At 36.7% G+C, this 19,739-nt stretch overlaps 1 protein-coding gene across 1 annotated transcript; it reads right to left on the bottom strand.

Moving 5' to 3' along the window:
- Window positions 1–13,569: 13,569 nt before the first annotated feature.
- On the bottom strand, window positions 13,570–14,993 carry LOC103718691 (uncharacterized). The gene has a single exon (XM_039127357.3). The coding sequence runs from the start codon at window positions 14,934–14,936 to the stop codon at window positions 13,848–13,850; it is 1,089 nt and encodes a 362-aa protein (XP_038983285.2). The 5' UTR covers window positions 14,937–14,993; the 3' UTR covers window positions 13,570–13,847.
- Between the last annotated feature and the right edge of the window lie 4,746 nt (window positions 14,994–19,739).

The following is a 19,739-nucleotide window of genomic DNA, read 5'->3' as shown; positions in this document are numbered from 1 at the left end:
TCAGTTTTATTCACGATTATCATTAAAATCAGAAATTCAACAATAGAAAAGAATGATTAAAGAAGAATGCATCTTTTGAGGGGGAGCTTTAGATATTCAGTATCTCATACCTTGATTTTTATGGATTGATTTTGATGAACCTCCTTATATTGCAAGACTTGCTTTAAAGGTTGTCTTATCTCAAACATTGAGTCTTATGAAAATAAGCTGATACTTATAGAAAATATATTTGTTTTGAGATTGACAATTTTATTGAACATTATCTACAAATTCTAAACTCTTAAATGGAATGATCAATTAAGGGGGAGAAAAAAAAATTCAGAAGGAAAGATCATATGAAACTTAATCGCATAAATCTATAACTAAAGGAGAGAGAAATCCTAATACTCTCCAATATGTATTATCTGAAATTTAATCTGAAAAACTTTATGATACAACTTGAAGCTTGTTATTTGGTTAATATATCTTATGCATAAATCATGAACCAAATTGCAATTCAAATAGTTGATCTCAAGAGCCTCTAATTTAATGAAAAAGGGGGAGAATGATATGTTGAATTTGCTTGAGTATCTTTTAGAAAATCTATTTTGAAATTCACTGTGCCAATTCATATTTTTATGTATCAAATTGTGCTTATTTTCTAAAAGAAATAAAGGAAAGTCTTTAAATGAGCTCTAAGATGTATCAAAAATTGCATATTTTGGTATTTGTGCCCCAATGCTCTTATTATCATAAAAGAACTTTGAAGTCATTAAGAATTAATGATCCAACATGATGATATGTTTTTCAAGTATATAAGTTTTGATCTTATACTCTGAAAATTAATTAAATTGCTCTCATGTTGATAAAATATTTAATATATTGGGCAAAAGCTCTTAAATGAACAAGCCTTCATACTTATTATTGAAGAGAGGTTAGATTTTCATTCGCGCTTTCTTTGAATATCATTCATGGTACTTCTTGAATTAACTTGAGAAAGATTCCACCTACACTTAATTTGAAAACTATCTTTGGAATCACATTCGATGTGTTCTGCTCTGAAACTATCTTAATTGGCTCTGATCTATGCTCATTAATATTATTCTAATATTATTGCCTTGAGGTATATGATTCACATCCTTGCAATAATTTGACATGCAAATCAGAGTACAATAAGAAAAAGAAATATTTGAGTAGTCTTATCTTTGTGCTTAATGTTTCACTATCTTTTTGATGTTGTCAAAAAGGGGGAGAAATATCTAAATATATTTAGATAATGCTTTATGTTTTGAATTGAATACAAACTAGCTTAAATTTAGATACGTTGATTATGTTAAGCTGATTAAATTTAAAGCATTATCATGAAGTATGTTTTAAATATATATCTTTTCTACTTCATGCAACTTAGCTATGCACTACTTCTAGAACACAATATATTTTATATTGCATATACTCCAAGTTTTGTCATCATCAAAAAGGGGGAGACTGATGACCCAAAGATTGATTTAAAGATTGATTTTGATGATCACAAAAATCTGGAAGTATAAATACTAATGTTTGTGTTGCAAGGAGAAAGATATTTATTTTGCAAGGAACATAGCAAGTTGGAAGAACACAAGAAGGCCTCCAAAGCTCTCAAGAAAAGTTGGAAGAAAGTTACACTTCATTGGACCAAGTTTCAAGTTCAAAGGACTCAAGTTGGGAGAGCAAATTCAAAGGAAAATCCAAAAGAATAGTCCTCGAGTCGACTCCTGGATAGTACGAGTCGACTCCAGGGAGTAACAAGGCAGAAACACAGAGAAGCTATTTTGGACCCTGAGAGCCGAGTCGACTCCTGAGGAACTCGAGTCGACTCCGATGGCTGGCAGGTCGACTCCTAAGGAAGCTAGAGTCGACTTCCAGAGGAAAACAAGCAAAAAGTCAGAGAGCCAATTTCAGACACTGAGAGCCGAGTCGACTCCCACAAAGTCCGAGTCGACTCCAAGGCAGCACGACCCCAAAAGACAGAAGACCGTTTTTTGGATACTGAGGGCCGAGTCGACTCCGAGACAGTTCGAGTCGACTCCGAGACAGCACGAGCCAAAAGACAGAAGCTCGGGAGTTCGGACTCTGAGCACCGAGTCGGCTCCCAGAATTTCCGAGTCGACTCGAGTGAGCAAAGTTGAAAAATGCATCCATGGATTCCTTGGGATGAGCCGACTCCAAGAGTGCCAGGTCAGCTCCAGACTTTGGGGAGTCGACTCCGGGATAAGTCGAGTCGACTCCCAATCGAGACAGCACTTTAATTCGAATTTTGAACAGTTGCCGAGCCGTCTCCAGAAAAGCATGAGTCGACTCCTGCAACAGTCGAGTCGACTCCAGATCGCGCGAGTCGACTCCGATCCCAACGGAAACATTGTCAGGAGTTGCAGAATGTGCACAACGGCTCTATTTTTGTCTCTAACGGCTAGATTTCTATTTCCACGACATCTAAAGCTATAAAATCAAGAGGAGAGCTAGGAAAGAAGGGATGGAAGTGGAAGAGAACATTTAGAGAAGAGATCTCAAAGAGATTACAAGGGAAATCCTCCATAAGCACAAAAGGGCCATCCAAAGTGAAATAGAGAGAAGAAGAGCATCCAAGTGAATCCCAAAGCTTCCTCTCTATCCGTGTGCTGCCTAGGTGATCCTCTACTTCGTGCCAAATCAGAAGAGGGTCAAGTAAAGAAGAAGCCGAGCTCCTTCATCTTCAAAACTCGGTTGAGGGCTTCTCTTTACTCTATTTGTGTATATTGTTATATTTGCTTGTTTAAGAAGCTTTGATTTGTTTTTAAACCTTTGTTTTAATATCTTGTAACTTGATTCAATCAAGGGATTGAATCAAGGGGTTAAGGTTTGTTGGTGAGCCAAAGGGAAAACCAACGGTGTTAGGTTGTGGTTGGTGAGCCTTTGGGAAAACCAACTGGGTTGATTGTGAACCCGGAAAACAATCGTTGTAAGGTTGTGGTTGGTGAGCCTTTGGGAAAACCAACTGGGTTTGATTGTGAACCCGGAAAAACAATCGGTTGGTTCTAGTCGGTGAGCCTGTGAAAACCGACCGAGTTCGTTGTTATCTCGCAAAACAACAAGTTGGGTTGTGAGCTTGTAAAACAACCGGCTGTAATCTGTAGGATTATAGTGAAATTCCCAAGAGGTCTTGGGGAGTGGATGTAGGTGCTGGGGTGCACCGAATCACTATATGTTTGTTGTGTTTGTAATGCTTCTTGTCATTGTCTAACTTACTCACTTACTTACTTAGATAAATTGCTTGCTTAACTCTTATCCGCGCATCCTTTAGTTGCAAGCATAATCAATCAAGTCACAATCTATACATCAAACTGTTGCTAAGTTTAAATTTCACTGTGCATCTATACAACTTAGCATAATTAATTGAAAAGTTTTAGAAGTATTCTAAAAGTTTTAAAAGACCCAATTCACCCCCCCTCTTGGGTTGTATCTACTGGGCAACATCTATAAAGTGATTTACTATGTTATTAAACTTGTTCTATAGAATGGTCCATCTAATACTATTTTTTTAAAAAAAATTACAAGAGAAATAGAGAAAGTAGATGAAGAGCATGTGCGCGTGTGTGTATATATATATACAGATTTTTTAATGATCCTCCTTATAGTTCTCTACTTCTATTTCAGTCAAAGTGCCGAGTCCATGCTTTTGTCTAATAATTAATTCATTTTGCACTCCGAATTGATCGACATTAATCCTAATGTAAGCTAGACATAAGAAACAAAAATTTATTTGTTTTTAAATTTAGTTTTATTTTGGCATTCATTCAACTAATTTTTCATTATTTCAAATATAATGACAAATATTAAAAAAATTATATATTAAGATAGAGGGGCGGTTGGATATATAAAAGCAATTGACAACTTTAAACAAGTCTCTTAATATATATAATATGTATGTCTCACTTTTCAACCATCATGATATCAATTAGTCTCATAAAAAAGTGATAGTTAAATATCATTCATAAGATCGGTGATATCATGTTGACTAAAATTGCATGCCATATTAATTATTTCATTGGACTTGTCCTACAGAGTGGTTTGGCAGATATTTCCTCTTAAAATTACTAGTATTTGATAAGCAATTTCATTACAGAATAAGGGCTTTATTCCATTGTTATACTTCCATGGTTATACTCCCAAACATCCATTTTTTCATCCTTAAAAGTCATACCCTCAGATGACATAAGTAGGAGAAAGAGAGGTGTATTCTAATATTTTTTATCAGCATAAGAATAATTTGAATATAAAAATAACATTTAAATATTGTTATAAAGTGATTTGTTACATTTTTTTTTCCTTATGATTTACTATTATTATTTTGGCAGCAGGCAAAAAAAGTTACCATGCAATATGAACTGAAAGATAGTTGGATATTGCAATGCTATATAGACCACTTTGAACAGCTTCCATAAGATATGCCATACTAGACCACTTTGATAAAGTAGTTTATCACTTTCAATTATATATACATTGTCATTACTATTTAAATAGGAGGAACAACATTGAAAAGAAGTCATTATATGCTAGAAATAGATAAACAAGTGGTTACAACATTTGTAGATGGACCATTTATGGGACATATGATACCTTTTATTGGACCACTTTAAATAACTTGCATAGAATGGGATGTGTCACATTTTTTAATGGTATAATATTGATTAGATTTACAAAATTTATATTTACATATATATTTTATAAAATGATTTATTAAGTTATTAGATTAGCTTTATAAAATAGCCCATATAATACTTTTTTCTCTTTAAATTGCTTGAGAATAGAGAAAATAGATGAAGAGTGTTTGTATTATTAGAAAAACAAGTTCAACTTTATGTATTTTTTAATGATTCACCTCATATTTCTCTACTTCTATGTCAAGCAAAGTATTGAGTCCATGCTTCTATCTAATAATTAATTCATTTTGCACTCCTAGTTGATTGACATTAATCCTATTAATGATAAGCTGGACATAATTAGTCAACTTTCATACATTAAAAATAATTTTTTATTTTAAATTAAATTTATTTTTGGCATTCATTAGATTAGTTTTTCGTTGTTTCAAATATAACGGCAAGCATTAAAAACAACCATTATATATTATGATAAATAAGCTGCTACGTGCATAAAAGTGATAGACCACTTTAGATAAGTCGCATAATATATTTAACATGCCTTACTTTTTCCATTTTCATGATATCAATTTGTCTCACAAAAAGTAAACATTATTCAAAATCTCAATGATGCCATGTTGACTAAAATTGCATGTTATATCAATTATTTCATTTGACTTATCCCATAGAATAACTTGGAGGACTTTTCCTCTTAAATTTTTTAGGCAGTATTTGGTAGGATGTATAACAATGGAATAAGGGCTTTTTTTAGGGCTAAAATTGAATCACGGATTGGATACCGGTATATCCATATCCATAATAGATGGGTTAAAGACGGGCAAAAGATTAGCAAAATATGTGATTTTTTCTATTTCTAAAAATATTTTGTAGCGTAAATTATGATCAAGAGTATGGATCATTGATTTGGATACCCATTATTTATTTCAAAATCAAAAAGAGTAGATTCCATCCCAAGAGGAGCAAGGCTATCGCTCTCTATACAAATAAATATACATATTTATATCCATGTATTAACATATGAATGTGTCAAGAGTTTGTAAGTGATTCCATTAAATCAAACACTTTGAGACAGGTGGGTGGATCATGATCAACAAAGTGCATTCTCAATAAATTCTTTATTATTTTTAGATATTAGCATAATAAAAATTGTCTATATTTGTGTCTACATAGTATATAGTATATAGTATATATTATTTTTAATTTCTGAGCATTTTTTTGTGGTATAACAAAATATAGATCTCTGATTTGGATGCACCAATATTGGTTTTGGAATTGGGAAGAGTAGATACCATCTCCCTCTCTCTCTTTATATATATACACATATATTTATATGTAGGTATGCATATATGCATAGGTATATATGTATGTAAGTTTTGCAGGTTATTCCATTAAATCAATTACTCTGATATTGGTCGTTCACTCGGTAAAGTTACCGAGTATTGGGTACTAGTAATCTGGGCATGCAAACACCACTTCAAAACTTATTATCTTAATAAATTAGGTGGGTTTATCCTCACTATTAAGGATGTTATAAAGTTGAGATTAGAGAGAAAATACAATGTGGCGAGTAACAGGATAACCAAGAATACTATCAGAGAGAAAATTAAGTCAAGGTATGAGTAACTTATCAATCAAGAGCGAGCTAGAATTGTTCTCAGGGAATGGCCACAATGCATGCAGCCAATTATGTGATGACTCTTTGAGATATTGGCTTATACACCTGCATTGATAAAAAATTATCTTCATTTATATTATATAGATAACAAGATTTGTTTACTTATATATATCATATCCTCAAATATGACTTCACAGGCATGGTCCTGAAGATAAGATCATAAGATTGCTTCTGATACAACATGACAAGAGTCACCAATAACACATATCAGATCAATTACTTCTTATCTCCACACATGATGTATTAAGGAGAATTAGATATAGCTTTTCTTTTTCATAAGATAAAGCCCAAAAACAATTTCTTTTTAAGGGAAAGGGAGAGAGGCCCTTCCACACTATTTGCGTTGGTCTAGATTATTGGGGATTTAATTTAGCATCTAAGAATCAACTCAGAACCTCAGCTGCTAGATAAAGGAATGGTCGGCAAATTCTATGAAAGAGGTTGAAAGGCAATTTCAGCAAATTCCAGAAAAGAGGTTGAAAGGCAATTTCATTCATCAATTTATTGAGGTTGATGCGCCATTCAATATGTCATACCTGGCCCTTTTAGTGAACTAGGCCTAGTCTATTTGACCGGCCCAGTTGAAAAGGGTTTCAGCCCAAAAGAAAGGAAAAAAAAGTAGGGCATGTGCTACGCACGTGTGAGGAGGAAAGATGTCTCCCGATGGGAGCCTTCTTTCTCCTGAGTTTGACAGATGAAATCGACTCGGGGACGAATTTTAGTCACGACTGAGCACTATTTAGAGCTCCTCCCACCCTTCCATCCATCCCACTAAAGATCCAGCTTCGGTCGAAGCTCACCGTCGGAGTATTTGCTTAGTTTCTCTCTCTGAATGCCAATCGCAACCAACGTCATTGCTGCTGCCATTCACCGCCAAAAATCAAGTAAAGACTTGGTCTTCCTCAAGCTATGTTTCCTCTTTCTTCTAGGGTCTTTGGAGCTCCAATTTCAGCCGATAATCGCCAGATTTTTGGCAAAAAAAGGGATACTCTGTTTTTTCCTGTTTTCGAAAAAAATAGCCTTCTTTTTTTGGTTTTTCCGGTTGTTTCCGTCATCGATGCTCGTCGCTAGGATCTATCCCTGATCCTCTATAGTGGCTGGAAACCGTGGCCGGAGCTCTGACCATCGGGATGCATTGGTTTCACAGTTTAGGAGATTAGAACCTCTGTTTTTAACTAGCTTTAGCCCTGGCGGCTGCTTGTTGACCGGCCATGGGTCTTCTGACCCAGACACCACTCACAGCTATCCTCTTCCTTCCTCTTTCTTGGTTAAAAAGAGAGAAACTTATTCTCTCTTATCTGTCTCTTCCCAATCTTTTCTATCTTATTTCTCTCTCTACATGGCTTTCTCTCTCTACTCTCTTTAGGATTGCTTAGATCCAGCAAAGGGCCTACATGTTGTGGATCGACTATGGTGAAAGAGTTCTTAGACCATGACCGCTAAACAATGTGCCGGTCCCCACCTTAGACCTTTGTCAGACTGTGTTAGATTCGGTCACCTCCGGTTTTCTTTGAACCATTTACATCCTAGTTCAACTTTAATTAGATGAAATCACCTTGATCGTACTAACCGGGATGTCGGGCATTCTCACTTAGTCAGCCCTATGAGAATATCGGAACTTAGAATTTTTATTCTTAAATTAATTATGATTAAATTTTAATAAAATAATAATGCAATTTTGACTATTAGGTTCTGAAGGAGGACCTTAGGATTAGTTGGATTGTCCGCTTGTTATACGTGCAAGATAAGCAATGATTTGTCTTTCCTAATATAATATTTTTACGTTAAATAAATTGTTAATTGATTTATAGATGATTTATGAATTTAATGAAGTAGTGTTTTGAATGAAAAAAAGATATATAATTTGGAGTAATATTTTTCGGACTATTGTTATATTGTTTACCAATCTTATATCGTATATGCATTGGATTATGTTATATATGTTGTTTGGTTAAAAACACTTCGACATGTATTGGATTTGAACTCTTAGTCTAGCTATGTACAGAACTCTGCAAATTGGGAGTTATGCATTGGCACTCTGATTGGGCTCATTGATTCTACTTCTAGTCTCGTTGCAGGATATAAATGTGGTATTTTGGCACACTCCGCAAGATATAAATACAGTATTCTGACCCGCTTCACAGAGTATAAGTGTTGTTTTATTTCTGACCTAACTATATTTCGTGTAAGCTTTTGCTTGTTCGTGATTAAAATGAAGAAAACCATATTGCTCTGGATCATTTAATGACATTCATGATGGTAAACTGCTTCATTTTGAAAGAAGGGTAACCTAAGCCGCTTTTGTTAATGTATAAAATCACTGCAAAAAAGAAATGGGAAGCAAACAAGATCTTTCCATCTAGTTCAGAGGAGTCTACTCCACGTCGAACAGGACCTTGCCTTCTATTTCTTTTCCAAGCCAACTCTTACATTAGAGTCGGTCAAGTGGATCAAGCTTAATTTCTTATTAGCTAGGTAGGGTGTTACACACAGACTTGTAAATTTTGGATGTCATGGAGTTGAGCAACCAAGACATTACCTGGATGTTCTCTTCTTCCCACTTAAGGTACCCCTCATCATTAATCTTTTGGGGCTTCTTGGTATCACCTATGACATACACTAAAACCCTCGGCCGGTAATAAAAGTTTGGCAGCCATAGCCCATTCATGATAGTTGTATCATCTAATCTCACAGGTGTAATGTCTGATTAAGGTTTCGAAAAAAAAACCCAAACTCTTGTGCTCTTTTGTAGCTAGAACTCACTTTCGATCCATTAATTAAAGATACCTTCTAATCAAGAATGGACCAAGAGAGCGAAATATCAGATCTGTGAATCCAAGCGACTATTCCAGATCTGCAATATGAATCTGATTTCCACAAACTACCATGATAAACCACCTTTTCTTTTACTAGAATTGATATGCCTGCAGCATGGCCTGGATCTGATCACAATCAAATCTAAAAAGAATTTCCTTTCAGTCTAGATCTAGAGTAGATCATCGCAGCTAATCCCTTTGGCTTCTAGATCTGATCTAGATTTGCATGCGTATTCCTTCAGAAATCTTCTTCCTGATTCCTTCAACAAAGCCAACTAAAAATCAGGGCTGCTTCTAATTTTTGATCAGCACAGAGGGAACTTTCTTTTCCTGCTATTAGATATGAGGATAATGAAAGAAAACAATAAAGCTTAGGACAAAGAACCCAAGATTTGAATCAGCGCGCTGATACCATGTTGCAGTAATCATAACTTTGTATAAGAGATCCTCATTCATAGGAAAAAAAAAAATCATCAGCAAAACCAGAAGAAAAGAAAGAGGAAAGGAAGAAGAGGAGCAGAGAAGAACATATTGGAAGAACCAACTATAAAAGTAAGGGCCAACTGCCTCTCTCCTCCTATTTATAATAAAGATGTAAAAATTACCATAATAATAAAGAGGATGGTTCTTGGCATAATGATAATATTGTTCTATTATGACCTAGGTGTCGCAGGTTCAAAATACGAAAATAGCCTTTTTATACATGGGCATATGATTGACCATCCTCAAACCCCATTGTGGTGGGGGCCTCATGCATCGTAACACTTTTTTGTTTATATTAATAGAAGAATTTGATTTATTATACTAGTGCAACCGAAGGAATTAGGGTCATGCCGCTAATGTTCTCCAAACAAAGCTTTCATATAATGATAGACCTAATACCAAACTAAACTGCCTAACGCAAAAGAGAAAAAAATCTAAATAAGAATTCATACAAGCCCTCATATAAAAGCATATAAAGATAACAATTAATATAGGCTAAATCTAATTCAATTAAATCAACGGGATTTACTCACCCAAGTATATGAAGAAATGAATGCATCTAGGCCATTAGTGCTTGATGACTACCAAAACGAAAAATTTGGGATGTCTTTTAGTATCTAAAATCACACTAATGTAGAGTGGGCTGCTGTTACATCTAACATCTGATTTAGTTGGAACTTTCCACGAGAGTAATTAGAGTTGACAATTGTAGCATATTTCTGGAAATTGCAAGAACCTGCATCTTGAGCCAATTTCTGATGTGTAACATATGCTTCAGCCAAGAAGCTTAAAATATCATTCTCAATATTTTTTTGATATGTTAAGAAAAGTCTAAGATTGTAGAGTTCAACCAAAAACTCAAAATGCAACTTTTTAGACATTCCGAACTTAAGAGAATCCCCTCCAAATTAGTGAACACTGAAACAATGTAAGTCCAGTTAATAGTTGAACCTATACCCAACCTTGTACTGGCTGGCAACCAATTTAGAATAGAACCGGTACATACCGTACCAAGCCAAGGTGTACCGAAGACAAAAGATCAAGAGAAGAGCACGAGAGTGAGGGAGAAACCCTAACCCTAGAAGGAGGAGAATTAGGGGCAAGAGAGATGAAGGGGAGAAAGAGGTAGAGGGGAAAGAGAAAGATGGCGAGAGAGGGAAAAAGAGAGAGAGAGGTGTATCGTGGGAGAGGTGTCGGCATCGGCTTCGATCAAGGACGACTGCATCAGCTTTGATCAAGGATGACTGCATCGGCATTGACGTCGGCACAGATCGAGGGTAAAGGCAACGATGTTGCATCAATTGAGGCTCCAAAAACCATGGAGAGAGAAGAAACAAGAGAGGGAGAGCAAAGAGAAGCTTCGAGGGAAAGAGACTGTTGGTTTTATATATAAAAAGGGAGATCGAATCAAATGGCCATACAGTGCTGATTATTCATCGGTCGGGATTGGTATACCTCAAACTGCCGGTTCAGTATACCTCGAATCATCCGATTTGGCATGGTTAATTGGTTAACACAAACAGTTCTAAAACAACACTCTAGACATTTTGAACTTAAAAATATGGCAGAACATGCTTATCCCAACTAATCCATAAAGTTAGAAGAAAGTAGAAACCTTCTAAAATCTATCAAAAATATACTTAATACTATTTTCGTCCCACAACACTTAATGCATCTTGGCCATTCAATTGATGCCTATTTGTTATTGTGCTTTAAGGCTCTCAGGACATGCTAATTATCCTTTTGAATCATATACATCACTGGAAAGCCTTTATCTACATGTGCAATTATCGAATTTGAAATCATGAATGCATACTCCTTAAAAGAACCATTCAGTTAAATTCTATATCTTGTAACAGTCGGTTCTTAAAAGCCATTTGAGTAGACAAAAAATGAGAATAATAAAGAGCTGAGCTATATAGTTGCCAAACTATGCAGCTTAAGGTGTACATTTGGAAGGAGAAACCATGTAACTGTGCGATATTTTCTCACTCTTCTAGTCCTCTTCTCTATGATTTGTTGCTTATACATGTTTACAACGTGATATCTTGGTTGAGACTACTATAGTAATAAAACTATGAATAACCTGCCAAATGAGTACAGTCTTGAACATGATTGGTGGCCTTCCCATGCTAAAATAGAGGATGGACAATTTTATAACTCTACATGAGAATAAGAAGTGCAACACTTTTTTCCACAGGGTTTGCTACCAATCTCCAAGGTAGAACAGAGTGGGATCGCACTTGCTCCTGCACTGACAATTAAGACACATTAAAAGATGCTATTAATCGTCATTTAGTGTACACTTTTGGCTTGTTTTAGTTGTTTGTATCTTTGATGGACCTGTTAGTATAAAGACCACTCCTAGTATCAGCACAATGACTAATCAACAAGTAATCAGCATTAACCAGTCATCTGGATCCTTTTTAATGGTCATTCCTCTTAATTACCATAAGTGTAAACGAATCTATTTGCCACAGATTGAAGTGCTATAGGTGCCATCCATACCACGCACATAATACTATATCGGTTAGGTACCAGTACCAGTATGCTCCTCCATACCATACCATAAAGATTTGGTTTACATCTCAATTGTGCTATATATGCTGACACTAATAATATGTACTGTGCGTATCAGTATGGTACCTTATTAGTCAGGTACCGATACGATACGAGTATTGGTACCACAACATGAGAACTTGGCCCTTATTTTGGTGGATGACTTCTATTAATATGATATTGCATGTATGATTAGATTTTGTGAACATGGAATTGTAGTTCCTTTTCGGAGATTATTGACATTTTCCTCTTCTCAATCAATTCTTGGCTGTGTGTCAGACAAGTGCTCCTTTTACATCCCCAAAAAAGTGATCCAATACACAAATGGATGAAACTTATTATTGGAGCACAAGGACGACAGACCTAGAGACCATTTGTCTCACTCTGCGCCTTCTATTTTGGGAAGTCATAGCACTTGAAGGACGGGGAAGGAAGGGAGAGAAGGAGAGAAAGAGGGAGACATTAGGAAGATAGATGAGCTTTATATACATACATGCGTCATGCAACACAAATCATAGGCTCCCCTCATTAATGAAAACCCTACAAATTGGGTCCTACATGAAGCACAGGCAAGGTGAACATCAACAGGAAGATGGTTCCAAAATGTACACTTGCATGGAGGTTTAGCATTCATTTTAGGAAAGATACGGGTAAGCCAAACCTATTAGCCTAGTTGTTCGTTGAGAAGAAAGGCCATCTAATTTAATGAGCTTACTGGAGCCATGACATGGTACAAAGCAATCCTCCTTCCTTTCGCTCCTTTCCTTTCATCTCTCTCCTGTTGTTTTAACAAAACACTTGGCATTATGTTGAACCTAAACTAAACATACTGTGTCCATGGTGCAAGAATGCAGCAGATATAGAACTCAGAACTCTAGCAGACAAGTAAATCTCTCTTCTTGCAGTCACATACTAAATTGAAGAAATCAACACTATAACCAGTCCCATAATGATAAACAGAGAATCTTGATGGCCATATGCAGCAGAGTAGTAGCCATGCGCCATAATAAACTCCTTAATTGCCAAAAATGACTATCAGTTACAGTTGCTTTAATCATAGGAACTGAGAGTGTGAACTGCACTACTAGTTGCTTTAATCATTGCAAAAGAAACAGTAGATAAGAGTAAGATTGGTATCAAAAATGCCTAATTGAACCAAATCCACTGAATAACTAATGACAACATGGTAATCATAGGACATACCTGATTAAGCTGAAAAGATTTCAGATATACTATACTGGATATTTGGTGTTCTTGGTGATCATGAGGGAGGAAGAATGCCCATTTAAATAAAAAGATGTCCATTTCTGCTATAAAGTTGCTGGTCGCCAGACTCTCTATCCATATTTGTCATCCAAACCCATCAAAGAAAATGCAAGTCATATCCTGGTAACCAAAAGGGACTTTCACCATCACAAAATGCATGCATTCAAGCTGTATTTTGCGATTGCGATGCCGACTTGATAACTTAAAAACGTTCAAAATACATCTAGCCCATAAATTTAGAATCGTCTTATCAAAACTACAACAAAATCTGAAGCTGGACCTCTCAGCCCTTCAGGAAGGAGAAGCTCATCTGGTTTGCCAAAAGGTCACCGGCAGCACCCAGCTCCACATCACAAACTATTCATTTACGACATCTCTTCGAACCCAGTCACCATTTCAGTTCTCACCATCTTCATTTATATCTATAATCACCGGCCTCGCTGCAGTCCCCTCCAAACTCCTTTTGGCAGCCTCTGAAACCAGAGCCCTCTTTCTCAGACTGCTCCCAACTGACTTTTTCGCCACCACCTTCCTGTTTGAGCCCAAAGAAGTCATCGTTTCTGGTGTTTTCATTGTCAAAGGTGTCGCCTTTTCTGGTGCATTCCCCAGCGAACTACCAGCCGGTGAATCTGGAGTGTTCATTGGCGCATTTCTCTGAACAGGTGGCTGCTGAGATTGGTGGGAAGCACTCGGGAACATTGGATAGAAGGGCTTCCACTCGGAGCTGAAGCTCGGCATGCCAACCGAAGCTGAGACACCGCTGAAGCTGGGCCCACCAGGGAATCCCAGCGGGAAGAAGCCCCAGGAGCAGTAGTACATCTCGGTGCCAGGCACGATGGGCGGCGGCGCCGCCAGCGCGGTGGCGCGGAAGGCCTGCCGGCATTTCGGACACCGAAGGTTGCGGCCCTCATAGGCGCGGTCGTACTGGTGCACGTGGCAGCAGGAGGGGCAGGCGGTCCAAAACGTCGGGTCGGGCCTTGGCGGCGAAGGAGAGGCGGAGGTAGGGGTGGCGGACGAGGAGGGAGGAGGCTCGCCATGGGCGATGGCGATGTCGAGCTCGAGATCGAAAAGAGCCTTCTTTGAAGGGTCGGAAAGGACGGACCACGCATCCTCGACGAGCTTAGAGGCATCTGAGGCGCCGCGGTGGCGGTTCCGGTCGGGGCAGAGGAGGAGAGCGAGGCGGCGGTACTGGCGACGGACGGCGGCCGGGTCGCGGCCGGCGGGGGTGGAGGAGTCGAGCTGGAGCACGGCGTACCAGTGACATTGGTTGTTGAGGCGGCGCTGGGAGGCGAGGAGGACGTTGGCGATCGCAAGGACCTCGTCGGCGCCGTCGACGAGGGGGTCGGACTCGAGGGCGCGCTCCGCGAACCGCTTGGTACCTACGAGGTCCCGCAAGTCGAGGAGCTCCTCCGCAATGCCCAGCCAGTTCTCCGCCACCGTCTGGCCACCGCCGTCGCCGCCGCTGGATTCGCGGTCGGGTTTCATGGCTTCTCGGTTCACCTTTCCGTTTCCTTTTCGCCGAGTTTAGGAGAAAAGGAGAAGCATGGCCGAGCAGTACGGGCTAGTTGGTAAAACAGCACGAAGTTACGAAAAAGATCTCAATTTGTGTACTAATGGCAGGAACGTTAAGTTAGCAAATGGAAGTCAAAGAGGGTATTCTGGTCCTTTTAGAAAGCGGGCCTATCAACCCGTCGGAATTCTGAGGTGGTGACATGCGTGCCATTGTAAAGATGGTGGAGGTTGGAAACTTAAAATATTGCCACCTGTGCCAAGGGCCGCCAAGGAAAACGCTGTTCGCGAGCAAGCTCGATCTCTCAAGAAACTAGCTAAACTAGCTCCTTGAATTAGCCCAAAATATTAATATATAAATAATTATATATATATATATATATATAATATTATTTTAATTATTATATATTATCATTATTATTATTTTGTATTTTTATTATAAATTAATATAGATTATGTAAATGTATTATAACTATAAAATTATAATAAACTGAGTTTATTACTCCATATTATATAAATGTAGGTCTAAAAAAAAAAAATTCTCACTAAATCTCTTAAACAAGGCACTCATGAAAAACTTAAGCTCTTGAGATTAAATAAGCTAGCTCAAGCGCAGCTCGAACATAAAATAAGTCTAGCTAGAGGTAGGTTTGGCTTGGCTGCTTTGGGCTCATAATTTATGCTTCCCTTGAGAGGAGAGAGTGTCTGCTATAAGAAAACAGAGTGGACAAATATTTGAGAGTTCAAAAATCAAATTCAAGAACTCAAAATTTGAATATAAAACTTCAAAATTTGAATTATGATTCTCCGAAGTGATTGATAAGGAAGCAAGTTGGATCAAAATTTGAGAGCTCAGATTTTCTTGAGAAACTGATAAGGAAATCGAGCTGGATAAAATTTGAAAATTAAAAGATCAAAGTTAAAAATTCAAAATTTGAATTCTGATTCTCTCGAGTGATTGAAGACAGATTTTAAGGCTGCAATCATGGTTTGTTTCCATAAAAGCTGTAATATTAATTCGCTTACCAACTTTTGCGTGATTTTCAATAAATGCTGTGATGTTGATCCTCTTACCAAAAATTTTTCTCTTGTATAATTACACATTAATTATGCAAGTGTGATGTATCACACCACAAAGAAAATCATGAATGAAATTAGGAGTTCCCTAAAATTCTCTTTTGGCAAGAAAATTGAGCAATATTAAAATTCAAGAATTTAAAAATCAAATCCAAGAATAATAAATTCAAATTCAAAAGTTCAAATTTTTAAAATTTGTTTTCTTAAATGTTGTTCCAGCTCGATTTCTTTATCACTCACTAGAGAGAATAAATTCTCAAATCTTGATCCAACCAGCTTCCTTATTAATTACTTTAGAGAATCAAAATCTAAATATTAATTTTTTTAATTTGAATGTTGAATTCTTGAATTTGATTTTTGAATTCACAAATCTTGATCCAGCTTATTTTGTTTCTTTGAATTCTCAAATCTTAGTCCAGCTCTTAAGAAAACCCGAATTCTCAAATCTTGATCCAACTAGATGTCCTTATCAATCACTTCATAGAATCAAATTTCAAATTTTGAAATTTTGAAATTTATTTTTGAATCCTTCCATCTTGATCCAACTGAGTTTCCTTATCATGTACTCCTTATCATCCAAATCAAAAATTTAATACTAATCATGATTTATAGCACTAAAAGTACCTAAAACCAAAATCATATGCTTTGATGCTCTTTAACCGATGCATCAAATAGGTACAAAAATGAACAGTGAAAATGATGTCAGACCATTATGTACCAAAAAAAATGATGTCAGACCATCCTCTAATTTGATTTAAACATTAAAATCTATTGATTCTCATTTGATACATGTTCTAATACATGTAGATCATGATCAATAATGTGGATTCTTAATTTAAAATCTTTATTATATATTTTAGTATACTAGCATAATTAAAATCATCCATTTTTGTGTATATATAATGTATAAGTTAGAAATCATGAAAACATACAATTTTTTTGTTTCTAGGTACATTATAGTGGTATAGATTATGACTAATGATGTCGATCTTTGATTTGGATACTTTATCATTAAATTTGGAGCCAAAACGGCCGCAAATAAATCTGGTTGGACTAGGGCATGATTGACCCTGACGAACCCAATTTTATGTTTGGGTCTTAATATTGGACCCAAACCCAATCCAATAGCCAATTAGGTTGGGTTGAACGGGTTGGATTTATTGAACATATTTTAGACCCAATGGGTTGTTGGGGTTGGGTCCGAGTCATACATGACTTTAACTCAACTCGAAATATTTTGATCCAAGTTGGAACCAGGTCAGTTGGGTTTATATAGACAACCCAAATCTCTAATAAGAGTCCGCATAAAAATAAAATACTAGAGTTCACATAAAATTCTAATTCTAGAATCCATAAAATTTTGGTTCTAAATAAAAATAAAATTTTTAATTTCTAAATAAAATAAAATTTTAGTTCTAGATTTCTTATTAATGGATGGTTCTCTGTCATACTCCTCCAATTGGAAAGAACTTAAGTTCGAGGAGTTTGACTGCAAGTAGTACTCCAGAAGTTCAAGATCCAAGGGGTGAAACCCATCCTTTATAATCTAAGAAGCATCAGATGAAGGGTGGCCTTTCATTGAACATGATAACGATGTAAGCTGCCATCAGAGGAAGGAACACTCTCATCATCGAAAACTGCTCAAATCTCATCTCCTCCAAAAAATGTGATGCCTTAGGAACTAAAGTACATGCAGAAACACTAGGTGGCAAAGCAGGAGGCTTTAAGGTACTTTTGTAAGGTAATAAATTCTCAGCATTAAAAACATGACAAATATGTATATAACCAGGTAAATCAAGCAAATATGAATTAGATCTAAGTTTTTTAATAATGGAGAATGGGCCAATGGCTCAGCATACAACTTCTTGAAGGAATATTAGGCTAGCATTTTGGGGAAATGTGAACCATGATTATTCCTATGGTAAACACTTTAGCCCTATGACGCACATCAACAGCAAGTTTGTAATCCATATAACTTACTCATTGCAAATTTGCATCTAAATTTATGGTTTAGGTACTACTGGCACTCTTTTCGTCCCGTCTGGACATATCCGCGGGATTTGCTGGTGGAGTTCCATCCTAATGGTGCAAAGAAGATTGGTGACTAGCCAAGTGGTAAGGGTTGATACATGTGGGCATGCCACTAACGTCGGATCAGCCGGAAATAGTCGAAGAAAGGATAGAGAGTAGCGTGAGTCCAAGTGTCTTGATCTTCAAGGATTTTACCCACCATCAAACCACCATTTGAAGGAGGTAGATAAGAGGTGTAACACTAGAGAAGGATATAACACTGAGCTATAGTAGGGGTATAAAGCTAGATTATGATAGTAAAAACTCAGTCACTCCTACTCCCAAAGTAGAAACTACAATAGACTAAGATAAAAAATATATATTGGACTGATTGTCAAAGCATCTTTCATACAAAGTACAAATCCAATATTTATAATAAGATATAATAACTGCACATTTTTGATAGCCGTTACCTATATCTACTTTCTCTTCTGGTGGTTGTGATAACTAATGCCGATTATCTTCCACTAGTTCACGTCCTAAACTGATACTACCTATCAAGCCTATAGATCCTATACCAACTATCAAGTTGATAGTCATACTCAATCAATTGAACCCCATGCTATATCTCTATCCCACTTGCTTTTTAGCAGCATACCATCATTCCACATATTCGGTCTCTAGTGGGATGTCCTCGATTCGGCCTCTATCAAGATGCCTTTGGTTGGCTCCTATATGATATCCATTCGATCTCAGTTCTTGGGATGCCCATTATACCTGCTCTCACTCCACCATGCAACCAATTTAAGCATGTGTCTCCTACATATTAGTTCGAGCAAGAATGTGGTGTAAATAGATATCCTTTCTAATAGAAATCTAAGAGGGTAATTTATTATTAAACATAAATTCCTTACTTGAGGACTTGGTAGGAGTTAAAATGATGTTCTTGCCCTTATCGTTATCCACAACAGTGGACAATATACACTTCATTACATTATTGTGGCGGTCATCTATCTCTAAATCATGCTCAAACTCTATATATGGATCCTGTACGGTTGAGATCAAAAGTGAAAATAATATTGCCAAAAATTGACGAGGTAACATTTCCATTTCTTCATCAGAAGATGAGTCCCCTTTGAAACCAGAATTGCTTTTCCTTGATATCGAACATAATGCATGAAGGGATCCTTGAAGAACCATAGGGTCTTCTGAAAATAATTACGGCGCACTACTATACGATGTTCTATTTTTCCATAAAAATGTGTTCATGAGAATAAACAAGAATGCTTGACCAAAACATATGATCCTTTATTGAGCGGACCATGCCGTGGAGCAATAAAAAAATTTAATTTACGTACAATTATGCAAACCCTAGGTATTTCATTGATCGATAAAATTAAGTACCAAACTAAGAGAAAATGCATAAAAAAAAGATATGTTGATAAGAAGAATTTTGATAAATCCGTTGCAAGACACGGCAATATGCTTGTGTATGGAGACAAAAGTTATTATGATTTCTTTGTTCCTGAAAATATTCTATCTCCTAGACGTCGTAGCAAATAAGGAACTGACTCCATTATTATGGATCAAGTTATTAGCTATTTCAAACAAATCCATCATCTCCGAAATATCCTATGGGATCTACTACTTGGTCTTCAACCTCTTGTGAATCATTAAACTTTTTTCTCTAAA

Source organism: Phoenix dactylifera, chromosome 7 (assembly GCF_051530095.1).
Source record: "Phoenix dactylifera cultivar Ajwa chromosome 7, Ajwa_hap1_PhDact_Kaust_v1.1, whole genome shotgun sequence".
Lineage (NCBI taxonomy): Eukaryota > Viridiplantae > Streptophyta > Magnoliopsida > Arecales > Arecaceae > Phoenix > Phoenix dactylifera.
This window is presented reverse-complemented; position numbering and strand designations above follow the sequence as displayed.

Excerpts from the sequence above, each read along its gene's own strand:
- LOC103718691 (XM_039127357.3), bottom strand. The coding sequence starts at position 14,936 with ATGAAACCCGACCGCGAATCCAGCGGCGGCGACGGCGGTGGCCAGACG.